At 40.0% G+C, this 22,026-nt stretch overlaps 1 protein-coding gene across 3 annotated transcripts in view; it reads right to left on the reverse strand.

The window, feature by feature from the left end:
• The window catches only part of cicb (capicua transcriptional repressor b), a 47,941-nt gene that overhangs the window by 3,077 nt on the left and 22,838 nt on the right, over positions 1-22,026 (reverse strand). For 2 of the 3 annotated variants that reach the window (XM_048151939.1, XM_048151940.1), the window contains exons 3-20: positions 18,180-18,329; positions 17,724-17,880; positions 16,612-16,720; positions 15,469-15,651; positions 15,230-15,362; positions 12,938-13,125; positions 12,732-12,864; positions 12,455-12,552; positions 8,163-9,021; positions 5,905-6,044; positions 5,605-5,765; positions 5,232-5,413; positions 4,005-4,472; positions 3,073-3,395; positions 2,455-2,609; positions 1,355-1,512; positions 1,095-1,229; positions 871-996 (exon numbers count right to left, since the gene is read on the reverse strand). In XM_048151939.1, the coding sequence (XP_048007896.1) occupies positions 871-996; positions 1,095-1,229; positions 1,355-1,512; positions 2,455-2,609; positions 3,073-3,395; positions 4,005-4,472; positions 5,232-5,413; positions 5,605-5,765; positions 5,905-6,044; positions 8,163-9,021; positions 12,455-12,552; positions 12,732-12,864; positions 12,938-13,125; positions 15,230-15,362; positions 15,469-15,651; positions 16,612-16,720; positions 17,724-17,880; positions 18,180-18,329 (3,858 nt within the window). The remainder of the gene's footprint in view (positions 1-870; positions 997-1,094; positions 1,230-1,354; positions 1,513-2,454; positions 2,610-3,072; positions 3,396-4,004; positions 4,473-5,231; positions 5,414-5,604; positions 5,766-5,904; positions 6,045-8,162; positions 9,022-12,454; positions 12,553-12,731; positions 12,865-12,937; positions 13,126-15,229; positions 15,363-15,468; positions 15,652-16,611; positions 16,721-17,723; positions 17,881-18,179; positions 18,330-22,026) is intronic. The other variant, XM_048151941.1, reaches the window with a different exon arrangement.

Below are 22,026 nucleotides of genomic sequence, written 5' to 3' on the forward strand. Positions count from 1 at the left end.
TCTTACGGGTGTGGAACGACATGAGGTTGAGTAATAAGTGAACTAACTCTTTAATGTTTTTTTTTTATTAATATGGAAATGTGAAATAATTTTTTAATGAAATGATACTCTAAATAAGAAACTAAAACTGCCAGTAGGTGGCGGTAAATGTCTAAATGAGTATGTCATTCATTAATTTGATTTATTCAAACAGCTGATTCATTTAGGAATGAAGTAAATGGCTCTCTTTATGAATGTGCCATTGAATCATTGTGCTTTTTTTCAACTGGTCACTTCATATGTTTTTACTGATCGGATAGCTATCTGATTTTTTTTTTAAAACGGCCCCATTTACACTTGGCCACATTAATGTGAATCAGCAAAACGGATATAAATCTGATCTTCAATTCCTGCACTATACGCAAAATTAACGGAGTTCATGTCAATGAAAGAAATAGATATATGCTGCATTTTATTTATCATCAGCTACTTTCAAGATCAAAGACTACAATAGGAGAAAGGGTGGCATTAGCACTGGTAAGATCTTTTAGTCTCACTCCTTTTTAATGATGATGATTGTGTTTTGAGCGTGTTGCTCGGAGACACACACCAGTTCCGTTTTGGCTTAATAGGTCATATTTTCATGAAAATTTAGAAAACAGACAATATTGTGTCTAAAATAATAACACAATATTAACTTCTTATAAAATCATGCCATCGATGCCAAATCAATCATCACCAATCAACTTAATGAAGTGTAAGATGAACTAAGTAGGTAGCTATCAGATTAGTGTTGTGAATGATTTGTATTTCATTACACTTATGAGCTGTATGTGTGCTGTCTGTGAACTGTGTGGGTGGTACAGTACTCTGAACAAGTGTGCGCATTACCTGAAGGGAAGAAGCCATGTTCCTGGAATAGCTGCATGACAAGAGCTCTCCTCTGATCAAGAGTTCGCCTGAGAGAGGAGTAGGGCACCTTATCAAACTCCAGCTCCCCCAGTATATCCTCTCCATCTTTACCAGAGAGAGGGAGAAGGATGATTATAATGTAGTTGAGTCCGTGCAATATGGGCTGCAGAATTATGAAGGTTTTGTGGGTAGCGGAGTATTACCTGGCCTATCAAAGGTGAAAATGTCCCCCTCACACTTTGCAGCGCTTTTAGGTGTGTTGGGCTCTGAACTGCAGCTAGATCTGCGGCGGCTTTTCCTTTTTGGAGAGATAGGATCTTCTGTGGACGAGTCCAGGTCTGCATACAGAAGTGGGATTGAGGGCTAGATGATTTTTGATTTGACATGCAGGGACAAATTAACTGACCCAGCACCTATATACACTGAGTAATAATTCATGTCTGTGGAGAGGTCTGAATCTTACTCTCACCGGTGGAGTTTTTCCTCTTCCTGCGGTAGCTGCCCAGTATGGCTCGTGGGGAGGTGGCCAGACTCTGCAGGGTTGGAGAGGGCAGCACCTCCTCTGGACGGAACTCTGGAAGCTCTGCGAAGCGCTCCTCAAAGTACACCTCTGACAGGACCCTGCACACATGACCAATCACAAGATATTGACCAATCTGAACATGCAGTGGGATCCAGAAGTCTGAGAATGCATGAAAAACTGTAATTTCTTTCATGTAAACCTGGATATAAATAGGAAAGCAATTAATACATTTTTATATATAATATTTATGATTCTGCACTATTGTCACTAATCAAATAAACAAATTTATGACACTTATCATGTGAACTCCTTTGTACAAAAAGTATTAAGAATCACTAAGAAATCCTGAAATTCTAAAATTTCATTTCTGAATACAATTTTTTCTGCTAAAACTTTTATAATGACAGCAAGCAATGCAAAATTTTTTCTAATTAGGATTTTCTCTAGTGGTCTTCAGGTGCAGTCACATTTACAGTTGTTGCCATTATTTACTTGTGACTGTGGTGCCATAATCTAATCACAGTTTCATACTGAACCAAAATTTTTAAAATTTCTCATAATAACATAAAAGGTTTCTAAAGTTGTTTTGCACCATTGCTTTGGCAAAGCATCTGGCAAATTAACTAATAATCAAAAGTGCGATATGGCTTTGTGCCCTTACCAAATCGCAAAAGGGGGACTGAGGAGGAGGGACTGATGTCCACCCACCACAGTCTTACAAAATCCTGTGGGAACTGCTGTGTTGTTCAGCAAATTTTCATAAAATCCAATAATTTCAATAGAAATCCACATGATTAGGATTTTCTCGAGAGGGTGAAAGATTTCCACATGCGGGTTTCAACTCGGGTTCAAGTTGGTCACACAAATTTACCACACTGACCAACAGAAAGCTGCTTGGTTTAAAAGTGAATTCATTTGACTTTTTGTCTGAGAAATTGTTTAAATTAGACTGCACCTTAAGACTTTTGATGACTATAGATGCATTAAGCTGGAAATAAATCATATCAGGACCAATGATGTCATATTTCAGAAAAACATACTTGTCAACAGAATCAAATGGTCGTTTGAGTGGTGGGGGGCGGGCCTTGACTTTTTTAGGTGGCGCATCTTTATCACCATGAGACTGAGTTGGGGCAGGATCTGATCCAGAGGGAGGAGGTAATGGAGAAGAAGGGTGGGAGTCCTTCCATTCAGCCTGAGTATAGCAAAAAAAAAAAAAAAATAATAACAGAGCATTATCACAAAAGCAATTACTATTAAAAAACACTTACACTTATTTATTTATTTTGCCTACTGCACACTTAGTGATATCTGAGTGATATTTAAAACCTAATGCCCCAGTTTCACAGACAGGGCTTAGCCTAAGCCAAGATTAGGCATTAGTTCAATTAGGGTATTTAAGTAGCTTTTATAAACATACCCTAGAAAAAAACATTACTGGCGCGCATCTTGAGACAAAACAATGGCACTGACATATTTAAAGATATGTCAGTACAAGTTACTTTTAATTAAAACAGCTCAAACATGCATTTTAGTCTAGGACTAGCTTAAGCCTTGTCTGTGAAACCAGGGGAATGTTTTGGTATAATAAATAATATATAACTACTATTAATCATTCTGTTTTTGATGTAGTTGACAGTCAAGCTAATGATCCTAACCTCCTTAGCATTTGCTTCTTTGCCACGTCCACTATGGGTACCACTTTCCGCTACAGAGTGAGTGGGGGCTTCAGTTGACCCCTCCTCTGGTGGAAGCGCTGCTGGGGAACTCGTCTCAGCTGCCTTGTCTATCTCAAATGAGAACCGACTACCACTCTCTTTGTCCTTCTCTCGCTCTCTCTCTTTTTCCCTGTCCCTCTCCTTGTCTCGTTCTTTGCCTCTCCCTCCTCCATCATAACTGCCCACAGGGATGTTGGCCACTGTGGCTTTCACTTTCTGAGGAGGCCTTGCTGTGATCAGTTTGGGTGTCCCCGGAGCACTGCCTGTTGAAAGAGAAAAGAGGGACTGTGTGTAGTCTTAAAGTAATCACCACTGGGTTGCAACCCCATCATGAAAACAGAGGACCTATAATGCTTTTTACATTTTTAACTTTCTTTATTGTGTAATGTTGCTGTTTGAGTATGAAAAAGGTCTGCAAAGTTACAAAGCACAAGAGTTATTCTCTATATCAGTGAGCACTGTTTCTGAACTCGATTGTAGTCTTGAGTTTTCTTCCGAAAATGTACACAATATTCCTCATTTAAATAATTCCCACCCAAGGCAAACGCAAAAAAGGGCAAGGCCTGGTTGATTTGCTTTAGTAGTGTGTTGAAACATGCGGTTATGGTAAGGGGTGTGACATTTAACCAACACACTGGTCCAGCCGACCAATCAGCGTACAGTGCGCTTTTCGGGAGGAGGGGCTTCATAGAGACTGGAACTATACAATTTGTTACTGACAGACTGGTTCAGGTGCTGCAACAATGTAAAATATGTGAAAAACAATGTGTTTTTTGAACATTCAATCATGAAAACCTATTCTAGTAGACCCAAAAAACAAAAGCAAGACTTTGTAAAAGGGCATAATATGGCTTCTTAAAAGTCTATCATACCAGAATGTGAGGGTTGAGCAGGGCTTCCAGGCTGCAGTGGCACTGAGGTGCCCTGTGGAGGCACAACTGAGCTGCTACCGCCCTTACTCGGCACCTGGAACTGTTTGTCTGGCTGTAAGAGAGAGACTTTCTCTGTCTGTCTCTCAGAGGACTGCGTGTAGCCCGGACTGTCCGTGTGCTGCCGGTCCAGTGTTCTCTCCTGGTGCAACTGTCTCTCAGAATGTGAAGATACGTTCCCCTGCCTATCCGAGGTTACAGAGGTCATGGAGTTTGTTGTGGTGTGTTTAGGAAGGATGTGTGAAGATAGGCCAGAGGAACTGGACACTGTGTACACCACACTTGGTGACACTGTCGCCATAGACACCACACCAGTTGCCAAGGTCACATTTGTAGGGGTGTAGATGGCGGTCATGGCAGGAGCGTGAGGGGCGCTGGGAGACTGTGCTGGGGCCAGCAGCGATGGCTGACCTGAGGAAACAGAAGGCAATACACCTTACAAATGTTCATTATGCAAATTTGAATTACTATAGCACTGATCAGGCCCTTCTGATGTATTTTTGCAATCATTGGAATGATGATTTGTTTGAAAAAGTAAAATATTGAAATTAACTCCATAAAGTGTGGGGAAAGTTGTTTTATTATTTGCACTACATTATTCAACTTACGGAAAAAAACGAAACTGGCGCCGCGTTCGTTCCGTAAGTAGAATAGGGAAGGCGTAGAACATTCAGCGTAAGCGTTATGAAGAATGCGGAAACGGAAAGTACGTTCAAGGCGATATTTTGTTTATAAAGCATAAACGGTTGTATTTTTTCGAAAATGACCGATCGTTTCGCTAGATAAGACCCTTATTCCTCGTCTGGGATCGTTTAAAGCCCTTTGAAGCTGCACTAAAACTGCAATTTGGACCTTCAACCTGTTGGTAGCCATTGAAATCCACTATATGGAGAAAAATCCTGGAACGTTTTCCTCAAAAACCTTAATTTCTTTTCGACTGACGAAAGAAAGACATGAACATCTTGGATGACATGGGGGCGAGTGAATTTATCAGGAAAAGTGTATTTAAAAGTGGACTAATCCTTTAAGCAGAGCAATGTTTTCAACATTGATAATAATAATAATGTGTTAAAAGACATTTTAGAATGATTTCTGAAGGATCATATGACACTTCCCTAAAATTCACAAGAAACAAATGCATTAAATTATACTAATTATAAGTCAACTGACCTGCAATCAGTGGCTGCACCAAAGTTTGTCCTGGATGAGCGATCGCTGCAAAGGTCGCCAAGGGTGATTGCACATAAGCAGATCCAGGTGCTGCTGAAACTGTCTGAGAAGAGGAGCCTGTTGTGGTGGAAACTAATGGCAAAGGAGAAGGAACCCCAGGAGTGGACTGTACATAAGTGATTCTGTGGGAGAAAAAGTGATATTCACAGAAACCGGATTAGACAGCTTTTATAATGAGAGCAGCAAGGCAGGGTTATTCTCTAGTGCTGCAGCACTTCAGGAGTGTAGGAGTTGTTAAAATAAGAGTGGGGGAGATGTTTGTGCTTATGCAGCTAGGTGAGTATAAGTATGCCTGTGAGAGTGTGCGATATACCTTGTTGGTGGGGGCGGTAGCAGCACAGTTTGAGACGGGGTAGAGCCTGGGGCGACCACTGTAGCTGTTCCCATAGTAACAGAAAAAGGGCTCCCAGGTTGCACTGGTCCCGTAGAGGGGAGTTGCGACTGGACGACAGGCATCGGAGCAATCTGAATAATCTAGACGGAAAGAAAACAGGACAACATGTTGATTAAAACAGGTAACACTCACAAATAATAAGCATCACTTTTAATGAATGGTTCTACTGGCTATTCAGTGTCAATTTGTAATTTAAGAATTCCCCATTTGGGATCTCACCTTGCTTCCTGCCTGTGCTCCATTCTGAACAGGAAGAGGAGGGGCTACCAAGGGAAACTGCTGAGAGGGGGCAGGAGCAGCCCTCACTGTTGCCATGGGAACCAGCATCTTGCCCTGCAAGACTGGTGACTGTGTTTGCACTGCAGGAGGGGAAAAAAAGAAAGAACAGAGTGTTTAAAATAATTGGGTCTTGCACAGACTGTCTTATCTGACATAGCAGAAAGCTATGGAGAACAGTACCTAAAAGCCAAAGCCAACATGATGCTACAATGTAATAATACAATGAAAAAGACAATAGGCACGCTCACACATACAGCCTTTGCTGAAAATAAACAGCATTTTTCTGTTTAGAAATCATGTGTGAACAGCTCCAGCAATTTCCTGGAATATGAAATTGTGGCATTACTGGTCAAGCAAGTCGTCTTCTCTCAAATACCCCGTCTACACTAGACACAAGTGGTGCATTGGAATTAAATCCTTCAGATTATAATTCATAAAGCTGTCTACACTGCAAGTGTAAAATGTGTGTCCGTAGTCGTTGCGATGTGCATTCAGTTGACATGTTTCAGTTTCTGACATGCTGCGGAGTTACTTCAGCCACTTTAAACTCCTCGTCTGTCTCAAAAACAATATTTTATTATTATTTTGTAATTGCCAAATTAAGCCCAGAGTATACTTCAGTTTTTACATGTATGTTAGGGTTAGTCTCAGCCTCAGATGTCATGCCTACGGACCGTTGGCTGAAGTTTGTGGCTTCATTGTTGCAGTAAACTTGCATAACATTCTTGAATGAGTAATTTATTAGATGCACGCCGGTCTGTTATTGTAGGGACATCTACTTTACACCTAAAAATGATGCAGAACAAAACGAACTGTGACTGGTTGCATTACATGTCAGTCAAACGTCCTCTTGGGCGGTCCTTGGCCAATGAAAGCTGTGATAGAGTCCAGACCTTCTGCCGTCAGTCTGAAGGTCTGGCTACGCAAGACTATGTTAGGGTATGCATTCAGTGCGTGACAAAAGTAATCATCAGCATGATACACACACAGATAGATTTTTCTAACTGCACATACTCGCGCTCAGCTTGTAATTGTGCCTAGATATTTTTCATTCATTACTGGCACCTATGCCTGAACTGATTTGTTTTTCGCATGTATTTGTGTCCGTTTATGCGTCTATAGCCACTTTTTCACCATTGGGCCAAACAGTTCTCATTGCTTAACCATTCCATTCCATGCCAATCTGGCCCAGCCTTTACAGGTACAGTTTCGTTTTCCACTGTGGGGCTGATAACAGCCGCTCTTTGGAATGTAATACAAATGCATCAGTCGTTGCCTTGGTAACAAAAGAGTTTACAGACTGTATGAGATGTAAACAGCAGCCGCGTTATGGAGGATGATCATATACTTGTTTTAACTTTTTGTTTTTTTTTGTTTTAACACAGTGTCTATTAACTCACTACACATATCTACCAGTACAGTTCCGGGCCAAGAACGGTTTGTAACCGTGCTGTGCTGAAACAAGCTCAAGTGGAAATATAACCATAACCATTCTTACAACTGTTTGGCCCGAAGGTGGAAAAGTGACTGATTTTGAGTGCTTGACGTTAATAGCATTATATAAGCTGTTTCGGAATTTAAGTCGCAGCATGTTTCAGATGATAAAAAAAGCTCATTCGGGAATTTTACTGCAATTTAACAGGTTTCATGTGTGAAAGTGGCTATTGTTTTCAAATGGAAATGTATAGAGTGCTGCAGGGATGACATCAAAACCCAGAAGAATAATTCGCCAGTGGTTCCCATGAGATTTTCCTATGGATTTTTACATTTGAGTAAAATAAGGTCTGTGGTAAACATAACTTGATGATACATAGAAGTTTTGCTCTACAACGCAAATTACACACACCTATATCACAAATGTAAATTTAGAAGCTATAATGTTTATTTAAAATAAAAAAGTATGTTTTTTTTTTAAGTAAATAACTAGATAAGAACTTTTGGGATGCGAGTGTGTGCAGTTTACAAAATGTCCATAGTAGAATTGTAGCAAAAATGTCTATTGTAGAACAAAAAGTATCATCAAGTTATGTTTACCACAGACCATATTTTACTCATAAATTGAAAAACCCCATTATAAAAACCCATGGCGAATTAGTCTTCCAAGTTTTGATGTCATCCCTGCAGCCCTCTATTAATATGGTAACGCATTTAACACTTATTTGAGCTCTCACAATTTTATTAAATGTGTGTATCCTCACCTCTGGCTCCTGGGCTAACCACTCCCACAGCAGGACTGGAGACGTACCCCGACTGCTTCCCGTTGGCCAGTGAGGCGTGAGTGGGCAGAGCTGTGGGTAGGGTGAAGATACTGGTTGGCTGACTGGCCTGCTGAGGAGAGGGGCTCTTGGGATTGTTGGCAGAGAGGGTAGGGAGAATGTACTGGACCTGTGTTATCGGTTTCTGGCCTGACGAGGGCGCTAATGAGGCGGAGGGGAGAATGTGCGACTGCAGCATGGGCAGAGGCAACGGACCGTTACTATGAGTAAGTGGGGCAGATGCTGGGGAGGCTGGGTTTTGTGGAGGAGGAGGTGTGACAAGCTGTACAGTGGGTGGAGCCTGGAATGTGCCTCCCAAAACTAGATTGGTCACCAGCCCCCCTTGACCTGCTGATGCACTAACGGGATTGGGCGATGATGAGGAATAGTACCCACCCCCTCCAGCTGAAGCTGTTGCTGTGTTTCCTGTGGCACCAGGGCCGATGAGAAGCTGTGTCTGGGGAAGAGCGGGTTTCCTGTCATGTGGGGACTTGCTGGCGATCGGCACTGGTGTGCTGACCACAGGACGCACCACATTAGTGACGACAGTGGACGCAACTCTCACAGCTCCTAGAACTGACGACACTCCCCCGCCAGAACTGACCAGGATGGACTGACCTCCAGATGACTGGGACACACCTCCTTCACCTTCCCTTCGCTCTCCATCACCTCCCTCCATTGTTCGTTTTCTTTTTGAGGAAGTGTCACTAAAGCGTCTAGAAGTGGGGTAGGAGGAGAGAGACACGCTCCGACCGTGACCAGGGCCGTAAGACGAGGAGCAAATCACTGGAGCAAAAACTCTCTGATGAAAAAGAATAACATGCAAAAAGAGGAACATAAATTTGCCAAAGGCAGCAGGCAAATGCAATGACACAGATCCTTTACCAGTTAATAAAAATACTGTGTAATGGCCTTCTGTAAACTTCATTAATAATTAACTTTGGAAAAAGCTTAAGGACTACAAGCAATTTTCTAGTTCTACAGAGAGCAAAGTGTTCTACATTTCACATTATTTAGTGGGACTGTATTCATCTTAAAGGCATAGTTCACCAAAATTCTGTCATTATTTATTCACTGTAATTATTTACTTATTTAAAGCCTGTTCACAACAAAGACAAATGTTTGCTGCAACAATTCAGCGTGACAAACATTTTAATTTGAATAAACGGCTGTTAATGTGTCTGTTCAGACCAACACCAACATTTGCATAGTCAACACAGCTGAATTTTTTTTACACTGCAAAAAATGCTGTTCTTACTTAGAAGTTTTGTCTTGTTTCCAGTCCAAATATCTAAAAAATTCTTAGATCAAGAAGCATTTTCTTGACAAGTACAATTTATTTTCTTGTTTTTGGGAAAAATAAGTCAAAATTAAGTGAGTTTTTCCTTAAAACAAGCAAAATAATCTGCCAATGGGGTAAGCAAAATAATCTTAATCAAAATTGAAAACAAGATTATATAGCTTATTTTTGGTTTGAAATAAGATTATTTTGCTTGTTTTAAGGAAAAACTTACTTCATTTTGACTTATTTTTCCTGAAAACAAGAAAATTATTTTTACTTGTCAAGAAAATGCTTCTTGATTTAAGAACGTTAAGATATTTTGACTAGAAACAAGACAAAAACTCTAAGTAAGAACAGCATTTTTTTGCAGTGTACAGAGAGGTGTTCTAATCTTGTTTAAAAAATATTGTTTGACCTCATGTCAGAAAACAAAATGATGTTGCAATAATTTGCAAGATGTTAATAATAATAGCAAAATAAAAGGGATCATAAAAATGGCATGTTATTTTTTTAGTACTGTCCTGAATAAGCTGTTTCACATAATATACAATCCACAAGACAAAACATTGACTGAATTTACATAAATAAACCAGTTCCAAATTTTACATACCCTTGAATCTTAATATTGCGCATTGTTACCTGGATGATCAACAACTGTTTGTACGTTTTGTGAGTTTTTCATTCATCACCTTGTTTGTCCCGAGCAGTTAAACTGTACTGTTCTTCAGAAAAATTCTCCAGGTTCCTTATATTCTTTGGTTTTATAACATCTTCTGCATATTTAACCCACCTTTCAACAGTATGATCTTGAGATCCATCATCTCACACTGTGGACAACTGAGGGACTCATGGACAATTATTAGATGAAGGTGGAAACATTCACTGATGCTCAAGATGGCAACACGATGCATTTTGTTAAAAGATCTTTTTTATTTTATTTAGCACTGCCCTTTAGAAGCTACATGAGATATTTATGTTTCCCCGATAACAAAAGTAAAATTTACCCCAATCATCCAATTCAAAAAGTTAACACCCACCGGCTTTAAATGCATATTCTGGTGTATGCAAACTTATGAGCGGAACTGCATTTATAAGCGTCACCTACTGTCAGAGAATGATTTTGCATTTTCATTTAGCCCATCTGCCATTTTTAATGCATTGGTTTGAAATGACGTGAAAATTGTAATGAATTTTCATGACAAACATTTTTGTTGGTGTGAACAGGCCTGTAGAATGAATGCTTTTCTTTCCATACACACTCACAAGTGGATAGTGATGTATATTGCCAAACACAGTCCATATGACTTGTGCTCTATGTTCCAAGTCTTCGGTTAGCTACACAATAGATTTGTGCAAGAAAAATACCTTTATTTCAGTGGTTGCTCACTGACATTGAACTCTGAGAGCAGTAGCTCCTAAATGTCATTACTACGGGGGGTGGATTTCTACTGCAACCCTCTACAAAGTCACTCATATATGCGACTACATTTTCATGCTAGCTGACTAAATAATGTCTATCATTAGCCATTGGCTAATAAATTGTTAGATTTCACTCACCAGAGTTAGAGGCTAAGAATAAGTTTAGCACAGATATATTTTCACTTGCCTTGAACACTCTGTTTCACTCTCCATCTTTAAAGTGCACTATTGCAACTTTTCTCAATGGCAGCATATTTGATGCACTGTAAACCTTAGTGTGAAGGCACCCGACTCGCTGTTACATAGCTGAGAGCGCTTTGTGTTTCTCTCACATGCAAAGAGAGAGTGAGAGAGTCTTACATATCGCGTAGAACTGATGCGCTACATGCAAATTATATTCTTTGTTGTATTTTCCTGTCAAAGCAGAGTTCATTTGGATTTATTCAGCCTTTAAGAACAAACAGAAGCCACTGCCAGTTTCTTTGGTAGTGGATGGAACTAATGAGCAAGCGCTCACCTATTACCGTCCCTGTTTTGATTTCAGCAAATCAGTTCGAGCGAATGCAGATAGCGTGATTAATATTCATTAACCCTGCAGCTCATCGGACCTTGGCATGTTTTATACAAGTAGTTACAAGTAGTAGAATTAGTAGTAGTATTATAATCTTATCAGTATTCTTGATATTTTTTTTTTTAAAGAAACACTGAATGACCAACATCTCAAGCACCACCAGCCCTAAGTTCTGTCAAAATGACAAATATGCAATGATACATTTTCATTCATACACATAAGTCTGACGAGTAAAGCCAATGTCAATTCTATTGCCAATGTAAGGGTTGCACTGAATCATTCTTCTTCAGACTGTTGACTTGTCGCTGTCTAAACAAGCCCGACATAGAAGTTTCTCACCATAAAAAGCACCTCTGCAGAGGATGGTATATCACAAGCTGCTACTGTGAACTCGCCGCTCAGCTACCTTGTTCCGGCGAGAAGACGTACAAGAAGCTGAGCTCATGAGGCATTGACAAAAGAGCTCATTGCAGCCACCAATTATATATTGTTCATATAAAGCATCACTTTATTATTCTCTCTTACAGTTATATTTTTCAATAATTCAACATTACAAAGAGAAACTATTGCCAAAGTTTTTTATAGAACATTTTCAATGAAATAAATATTTACTTTTTTATAATTTTTAGTGAAATTATTTGGTAGTCAGAGGCACCAAATTTTTTTAAAGGTTTAAAGGAGGCATGACCCAAAAAATTTGAGAACCACTGGCTTAAATGTAGCACAAAAGTCATACAGACTATAATATTTTATTGTTAGTCAAAAAAAAAAAAAATATATATATATATATATATCCTCAAATTTCATTGTATGGAAAAGCAGTTCTTCCCTAAATTGTTTTCCGGAGCAAAATGAGGGTAAGTAAGAGATGACAAAATGTACATTTTTGTGTGAACTATCCCTTTAAGGAGCACATTTTTGTACAAATTAACACAGACAGATATAAAATATGTGAGATGATACCTTGCGTTCTCCTTCATCTCCAGATCCATTTTCACTGTCACTGTCTGTCACCCTCTCCTTACACTTCAGGTCAATGGAGCTACCCGGATATGAGTCCTCTGAATAAGACACGACACACAATAACAAACAATAAAGTTACAACAGAATGACACAATTGCTAATAAATAATTACAAACAGTAAAGAAATGTACGAAATTTCCACTTACAAACATATTTTTAAAACCCTTATGGACTCAAGGACCTGAGAAAGCATCTCAGAAAATCAAGTCTGACTCACCAATGACGTCATCATCCCCCTCTTCTTCACAGATGACCATACGCTCATCGTCGCTTGTCATGTCCTCACTTACCCCCCTCTGCGTCTGAGAGAGAGCACCCCGCCCTGCAACCTGACCACCATCCCCACACATCTAAAATACAGGAAGAGTTAGTTGAGCATAGATCTTTGAATATGTGTCACTTGCACAAGTGTGTATCTAATACCTGTGCCAGCTCAGCGAGTGCCTGTGGATTGCCTCTCTCGCTCCTCTCCAGATTGTGCATGGCGCTCTGAGAGAAGGCACGAGGACGAGGCAATTGACCATGTCCCTCACCTCCGCCTCGCTCTGATACGCTCACCATGCCGGGCCCCACACCTTTGAGCTCCATCCCCATTGACACAGACGGAGGTTCTGAAATAGAAGAATTTGATATGTATTTTGTGCATTCACAATGTAATAACTAAACAATAGGCCACAGCAACAGAGTGCAACAGTGCCTGTCCACTTTTTCAGCGGCCTTGGATCTAGAAGTTTTTTTTCCCTATTCGTTTTTTTGAAAAGTTTCTTTGTTAAAGCCTTGTAACTCATCAACCAAACTAAATAGCTATGAGGTGAACTACAATATTACAAACTTTGACATGCTTAAAGGATTAGTTCACTTCAGAATTAAAATTTCCTGATCATTTACTCACCCCCCCATGTCATCCAAGATGTTTATGTCTTTCTTTCTTCAGTCGAAAAGAAATTAAGGTTTTTGATGAAAACATTCCAGGATTTTTCTCTATATAGTTTATATCAACAGCTAACAAAGGGTTGAAGGTCCAAATTGCAGTTTAAATGCAGCTTCAAAGGGCTCTACACAATCACAGCCGAGGAATAAGGGTCGTATCGAGCGAAACGATCGGTCATTTTCTAAAATATAAATAAAAATGTACATACTTTTTAAACCACAAACGCTCGTCTTGCACTAGCTGTCATCACATTGAAAAGGTCACGTGTGACGTAAGCAGAAATAAGCAAGCATTTACAAGTGTTTACTAAGTCAAACGCCCTTTATAAAAAAAGGTAAAACAATGAAGTCGGATGACTTTGAAGATGGAGTTTTTCGCTCTACCATGGTACTTCCACCTACGTCACACGTGACCTTTCCAATGTGATTACGTAATGCACGGCGCATCGCAGAGCAGTGCAAGATGAGCATTTGTGGTTAAAAAGTATATATATGTTTTTTTTTTTAAGAAAATGACACTTGATAAGACTCTTATTCTTTGGCTGTGATCATGTAGAGCCTTTTGAAGTCCACTATATGGAGAAAAATCCTGGAATGTTTTCCTCAAAAACCTTAATTTCTTTTCGACTGAAGAAAGAAAGACATAAACATCTTCGATGACATGAGGGTGAGTAAATGATCAGGAAATTTTAATTCTGAATTGAACTAATCCTTTAACAGCTTTAATGAGGGACAGATCTAAAATCCCATGAAGCATTGCAAATGTCAATGACAATCAAATTAAAACTATGGAGAAATATAAAACCATTCATTTAAAATTGTTGATCATGTATATAAAACAGCATTTCAAGTTTATGGCAAAATATGCATATTTACACAAATATTGAATTAGTTTGAGAACCTAGGGAGACTGACTCTGTTACATCATTCGCAGTGCTATATGGGAGTGGGCGTTCACTGAGAGCTCTTTTGGTGCATTTGCTCTACACAGTTCTCTTATTGGTGTGAGATTTTTATTTGCACAATCATGGCTAATGTAGTTTTTCATCAGGAATTGTGCTGCTAAATATGATAAGCTGTATGGCTCATGGCTTCAACAAAAGCATTTATCATTGATTAACCACCTCAAAGCTCACAGTAGGTTAATTGTTAAAAATCAATTCCCCTTTGGAAAAAATGAATGGGATTTTTTCTTCTGTTCCAGAAGTAAAATTGACTCGAGGCTCGGTTGGGCCAGTGTGAAACCAAACTTGCCCTAATCGGTCAGCGCTGTATCTTACATTTCTTGATCATGTATATGCATTTTATTCCTTAAAAACTAGACAAATTTGTCAACATAAAAAAAAAAAGGGTCAATTATCTAGCTTGCAAGAATGACTTGGTAGCACCAGTAAGAATAGGTTGAACTAATCTACAAAACTAAACTAATGTTTTGCAAAGTATGCCATCTTTTTTTCTCCAATGTATTACTGTCTTGGAGATTCTTGGAAATACTGATTATAAATATATGATATAAATATATGTATGGTTTGTTAGGATAGGACAATGTTTGGCTGAAATCAAAATATCAGAAAAATCCTAAATATTGAGAAGATCGCCTTTAAAGTTGTCCAAATGAAGTCCTTAGCAAGAAGAAGGACTTCAGAAGAAAAATCCTTATTGTTGAGCCCTGAAGTGATATATAATTAATATTCAAAATCCTTTAAGATATTAAAAAGTTGTTCAACTATAATTCACATTAACACAGCGCACAGTGACAGCTGCACTGCTTGTCCTGTTCCACACCTGTGGTTTCTGACATGCTCCTCTCGCGGATGTCTTTGCCCCCTGGAACACCACGTCCCTCGCTGCTGGATTTCTTTCTGTCTTTATTACACCATTTCCAGTCAGGATGTGCCTTAAAGTGTGCCTCCTTCACCTGTGAATGAGTGGCAGAAACATTTACAGAGGGCTGGAATGACTTAAAGGGGGTTATTTAGGTGTCTAAACATGCATATCTGCAAGTGTAAGACAGTTTGAGTAACCTGAAATGCGAGGTCGTGGTATTTTTGTTTTTCTTTGGGCCCCAAGGCATACCACCACTCTCCAAGTATTTTACTGACGGTGCGGTTGTCCTGGTTTGGGTGTCTCTGGTGAACCAGTGCACGGTGCCGCTTGCTGAAGATCATAAATGCGTTCATGGGTCTCCGGATGTGGTCTTTCTCCCTCTGTAAAGTGAAAGGGTAAGAAGGAATGAGTGAATGTGTCTGTGTGAGAGAGTGAGACTGTGCAAGCATACGCCATTGTTCAAAAGTTTGTTTTTTCTTGTTTTTGTTTAAAGAAATTAATAATTGTACTCAACAAGGAAGGACGCATTAAACTGATGACAGTAAAGACTTTTTACATTGTTACAAAAGATTTCTATTTCATATAAATCCTGTTGTTTTGAACTTCCTATTTATCAGAGATTCCTGAAAAAAAAAAGTATGGATTTCACAAAAATACTAAGCAGCACAAGTGTTTTCAACATTGATAATAATAATAAGAATTGTTTATTGAGCACCAAATCAGCATATATTAATGATTTCTGAAGGATCATGTGACACAGAAGACTGGGGTAATGATGCTGAAAATTCAGCTTTGCATCACAGGAATAAATTACATTTTACAATATATTCAAATAGAAAAGAGTATTTTTTGTATTGTTGATAAAATAAATGCAGCCTTGGTTAGCATAATAGACTTATTTCAACCACATTAAAAAGTCTTACGTTGTGAAGTCCTGTCTGAGTAGGTACTACATTTGAATTTGAATTTACTTTGCAGTCATTAAAAAAGTACACTCTATATAGTATGAATATGGGTAGTATGAATAAAATTCAAACATACTACATTCGCCATGTTACTGCCATGTGTGACCTAGCAGTGTCAGTTGCGTCGCTTCACATCCATTCATAAATCCCCTCCCGTGGCCTCACGGGACAGTAAAGTGTCCATCGAATGTGTGCTTTAGTATCTCTGCGGAAGTAGCAGGTCATCCGGGACTTTTCTCCTACTGTTTTTCGAATACTATGTATTCGGACATACTACTCTTTTGGTGTACTGTTTTTCACATACTATACAGTAGGGAAGTATTTGATTTCAGACCCCAAACTTTTGAATGATAGTGTACATGTGTAAACGTGTACCTTGCCAGGACTGGATTTGTCATCTTTGGGCAGTGCACTGAGGGACTGAGATCTACGCTTTCCAGGAGACGCAGAAATTGGCGGATCAGGAAGAACACCGGGGAAAAACCTGGACACAAAAATGCCAGTTGAACATATTAAATGTTAATTGAGGAGAAGAATTAGTGGAGATCCAGCAGTATGCGTTATCCCAGTATAATGCTATACTGATTATCCCCATCTAGCTTTACTAAACATGCACAACAGCTCACTCTGAAACAATCTCTCTTTCTTGCTTACAACAAGGATTATTATTCCTCACACTACAAGCATGACTACAAAGGGAGCATTTGATCCCAGCTGCCTATTTTTAACAAGTGTGAGAACAACACACCATCATCCTGAGTTATTTAATTAATTGCAGAGATATCAGGATGATGTATTTCTACTTGAATTCACAAGACTTTTAAGATGGGTTTTTTATTATACAAGCATTTTGGTATTAGTTAACTGATAATTATTACACCGTCACAACCGTATAGCTACTGTGGCCCAAAACAGGCTCAAAAGATCCTCCAATTTCACTCTTGCAACCCTCAGGGCCCTTCACTGTGCCGTAAAACAATACAGCAGAAAGCACTGAGCCAATTACTGAAAACTGCAATGCACAGTGTCAGTGAGCTACTGCTTTGCAGCCCACCGCCAAAACAGAAGGCGGTGTAAACACGTCTGTAATATCCAGTGTACAATATTAAAGAGATGGATGCTTCACAAATGTCAATAACACCTTAATGCAAAGATAATACAATAAGCTTAATGGGGTAAAACGCATTTAGCAGGAACTGTACCAGATGATTTGATGATTATAAATGGAGCTGAATTTTATATGTGAATTATAAAGGAGAGGGGAAAACAAGTGGGAGAAGTGTATTCAGATGACAGTTCATTAATGTAAACTGCCTCTGGTTTGCTGCTGTCATTCATACACAGACACAGGAGAAAGTGGAATGCTTTTGTTCTCCCTTTCTTTGTGGTGCCATTATGCAGCTTTTTCCACACACAGGAATACCAGCAACAAAACACATTCAAACAGAATGACGCATCTCACACACAACACACACTAGACAACTCACGGATCATCCACGTCACTTTCTGTTTCACTGTCAGGTCTCTCTCGCTCCGCATCCTTCTCTCTCTCCGGGGGCAGTTCATCAGCGGAGGGAGTGGGGCGTGAGGAAGGGTTATGTGCTCCCTCTATAATCTCCTTCAGCACTGACCCGCTCTGAGACTCTGAAAGTGAAAGCCGAGTTATTCATTACAGCATCTTTAATGAATCCCTCCAATCTGGCAACCTCGGGGGTCAATTGTTGCACTGGGTAATGGCTAAATTACAGAGGCTAGAGTTACAGCGAGTCACTGCAAATGTGACAGGTGAGGCCAAATACATAACAGAATCCGGACTATCCCAGGAAATATGCTTCCAAATGTTTTTATTATCGACCACAAATAGTTTTGTATAATCTCAAAAGGTTAACAAACACATTTTAGCTATTTTTGGAATCAGACAATGGCTGTACAAAGTAAATTACCTTTCTTCAGAGAAGCTGTCTGGGGATGACTGACAGTTTGTTGGCCCTCACCAGGTTGAGCCGATGGATCTGATTGGGTGGGTGCCAGGAAAGGGACCAATGAATGCCAAGGAAACACTGGAACCGATCTGGGCTCAACATTAGTCCACACTACAGGAGAAAACAACAGAGAATTCATTCAAGCCAGTATTAACACCAAGTAATAAACCATATCAACAGCCAAATCAAAGCCTGACAAGCCACATAAATGACTAGATATGTATGCATATAATAAATATTTTACCATTAGCTGCTTGGAATAAATAGATGTCTCAATATTTATTTATTATGTTGATGATATGTAAACATTTAAGTGGCACTCTCCATAATATCAAACCCATTAGTAAATTTAGTCATTAAAATGAAGGAGGAAGAGCAAGGACAAACAGACCAAAACTTCTCACATGATTTAAGATGCAGGCTAACAAGTAATATTATTTATGGTAGCTATCATGTTGTTAAACCAAGCTATCATAAATATTTAAATGTTATAAGTGTAAAAAAATGTAGCTTTAAGAGTGCCATACATTACAAAAAAGTCTGGGTATCATGAATACAGTAAGTGCATTGACATATATTGTTCCAGACTGATATTAATCAAGCAGTATTTGGCGCCAAACAATCACTTGAAAATAATTTGATGCAGGAACAAAATGTTCATGCAGTTATGTTGTGACGCCGTTACAACTACATAGCCACGACATACGAATACTTTATTTCGACTGCAAAACAGTTCATTTTTCCTTCTATAAGGGAAAACAAATTCAGACACGTTGAGTAATAATGACTGACCAAACATGCTGAGTCCTTGGCGAAGATACTGCGGGCTTTCCGATGAAAACATGGTTCAGTAATAGGCTTGAAATGCTTTTTTTAAACAGGAAAAACTTCACAAACATGTAATATTAAATAGAAGTAATGTTTCAAACGTTCATCTGATATAAGGTAAAAACAAGTCCTTGCGATTAAAAATGAAGTATCCACATGATGCTTTTCCCAGACAGGTGATGTTGAGTCCAGCGATGAAAATAAGCGGCCATAATCGATGCTGCCAGCATCCGTCTACTGGAGTTTCACGTTGGTACCAAATGTTCTTGTATTGACATGCCGTCGTGTAGTCACACTAATCTGTAGTTTATAAACGCGTCCTTCTGTATTCTCAGATTTATTGGCTCAGACATCAGATCATATTCGAGTAAAAATGATGACAGCGTGATATCAGGTACCGCACAGAATAGAGTAAAGCGCACTTCCACCTCCAGGAACGCGCAGATTATAACAAATGACGATCTTGGCGTTAAAACACTTTCGTGTACACAGTTACTATTATATAGACTGCTGAGGTTCGAAATGCGGAAACGGGTTTGGTTTTATTTGGATGATGTAGTTTATTTTTGGTCCTGTTTGCCCCCTCCTCGCCCGAGCTTGTTTACATTGACGGATAGCTGCGGGGATGAAGGGGTTAAGTAGGCCTCACGGTCATCCTCGGGCTCGAGTAGTGCAACAGTCCGCGACCTGAGCTCAGCTCAGCCCAGGGGGATTTACATGTACAAGATCACGAATTTGGCAACCAAAAAATATGAATTACATTTATAAAAACAAAAGAGCAATACAGGCATTAAATAAGCAATGCCTAAAAACGTGAACACGGTTATCTCCGAAAATCGTCGCGAAAATGGGAAGCCCAAATCTGCCAATTTAGCAGGTTAGCATGGTCATGGTGCTACTTACACCCGCAGCACGAGTGTAATTTATTCTTTGGGTTGCGACACACAACGGAAGCGATTTTCTCTTTAAAAAAAGATTAACGAAAGATAATATGCATCAGGCAGGGAAATGATACGTATCAAATGCTTAGTAATAAAAGGCCATATGTAACACACATCTATCTTTTTCACGTGGTCACTATTATTCTCCCTGGCTGTCAGTGCACTTTATCAGATCCACATCCTGTTTCACATCTGATCCAAATTCATCAGTTTGACGTACAAAGCCTGGTTTCCCGACTAATATCTGATTGATAAACGCATAATTACATCCTGCATAGCATACAAGTAACCGGACTCATTTTGTTCTGCCACTTTGGTTTAGGGGCTGCATTTGGGAGATCCGGACCTGGTTTCAGCAGCACAGTTCCAGATGAGTCCGTCCCCTCGGGAACGCCCCTGGTCTCGCATCCGCACCGCCGGGCGCTACCACAGAACCTGTCCTCATGTCACGGCGTAAAGCTGTAGCGCGACACGAAAACACCCAGATTTAAAAAAGGGAAGAAACGATGTCCGGCAGTGAGAAACTACCAAAGCCAGCGGTCTCGGGTAAAAGGCAGAGAAACAGGCAAACAACACCTGTGCAGTGTGCCAGACCAACAATCATTAGTTACACTGTAGTAACACTGTAGCCTTACTGTTCGTGATATACGCAGAAAATCTAGTATTCTTGTCAATGAAATGGTCTACACTTTGATAGAAACACTAGTTTGCCAAACAAATCCACTTTTGACTACATCCAGAATAATAGCAGCATCTCATATTGTCAAAGAAAATGAAACCCCTGTAGATTGTACAACCGCACGCTGATCCTCTACTCCTTAACGCAGAAAGCATCGTTTTGTCCTGCTCTCCTTTATCTTACACTACCACTTTCCTTCGGAGGGTTTATTTTGATCTAGTTCAGGCTTAAAAACGAAGCACGTTTCCCTTAAACTGAATTCTAGTTGCAGCGACTTCTCTTTTTAAATGCCTGCTCCGACACCCCCTCCCTCGCACACACCCCGGCCCCAATAAGTCTCATCCAAAAGGCTAATCGTGCAGTAAACTCCTCGCCGTCGGCTCTGACACGCTCGTGAAACTAGTAAGAGATCCACTACCAGATGACTGCGCGAAACTCCGCCGTGCCCTAACCCGCTACGGACAACGGCGGGGAAATACAAAACAGAGAAGAAAAGCTGATCAGAGATGATCCGGCGCAGTGCTGTTGTGATGAAATGACGGGTCTTAATTGTAATAACAGCCCCTAAAGTCCAGTGCGGTTCTCCTGCAGCAGGGTCACTCTCCGATCCGCGGCGGCTTACGCGCTCCCCTCGGCTCGCTCCGTAGGTGTTCGTAGTAAAGAAGTCGTTGTCTCATAACATCATTCAGTTGGCCAAGACTCTTCCCTCGATTTCGCTCTCCTCTCTCATTTCGCAAACCCGTTCTTTCTTTCTCTTTCCCTCCCTCTTCCTCCTGTTGTATAGTAGGCTGCCCTCTTTCGTTCTCTCAGCGTGTCAACCTCGCCCAGCCCGTGACCCGCCTTTTACTCTCCGAGTGCTTTCTTAGATTGGTCTACGACGCAACCTATCGTAAGACAATCCGACACGCTGATTGGTGGGAGCGTGCGTTGGAATGTCAGTCATATGCAAATCCAGCTCTGCCTTTCGGCGTCTCACTGGCCGCGGCTGAACAAGGAGCTAATTAATATTTAACACGAAACAAGAATCTGGGGCATGACTTTACGTGGGTACGATCTCGTGATATTTGGTCCCACTGTGACGCTGAAGCAGGCAAAGAAGCTCAGCGTGTCATAACAGGTACTATACATATTCTGGGATTTGAGTTTATTATGAGTTACGACGAATGCATTATTTTAGGACAGATTAATAAGACTCAAAGGCATGTGACTACAAATCCTCACATAACCTGGACTCCCTTCATAACAGTAGTTAGAATGTAATACTATTTTTGTGGTCGTATCAAAGAAGAGGGCGCCATAAACACACGTAAATATTACATCTATATGATAGTACTTTTAAAACAGACACATTTGTGTTTTA

Source organism: Megalobrama amblycephala, linkage group LG13, assembly GCF_018812025.1.
Source record: "Megalobrama amblycephala isolate DHTTF-2021 linkage group LG13, ASM1881202v1, whole genome shotgun sequence".
Lineage (NCBI taxonomy): Eukaryota > Metazoa > Chordata > Actinopteri > Cypriniformes > Xenocyprididae > Megalobrama > Megalobrama amblycephala.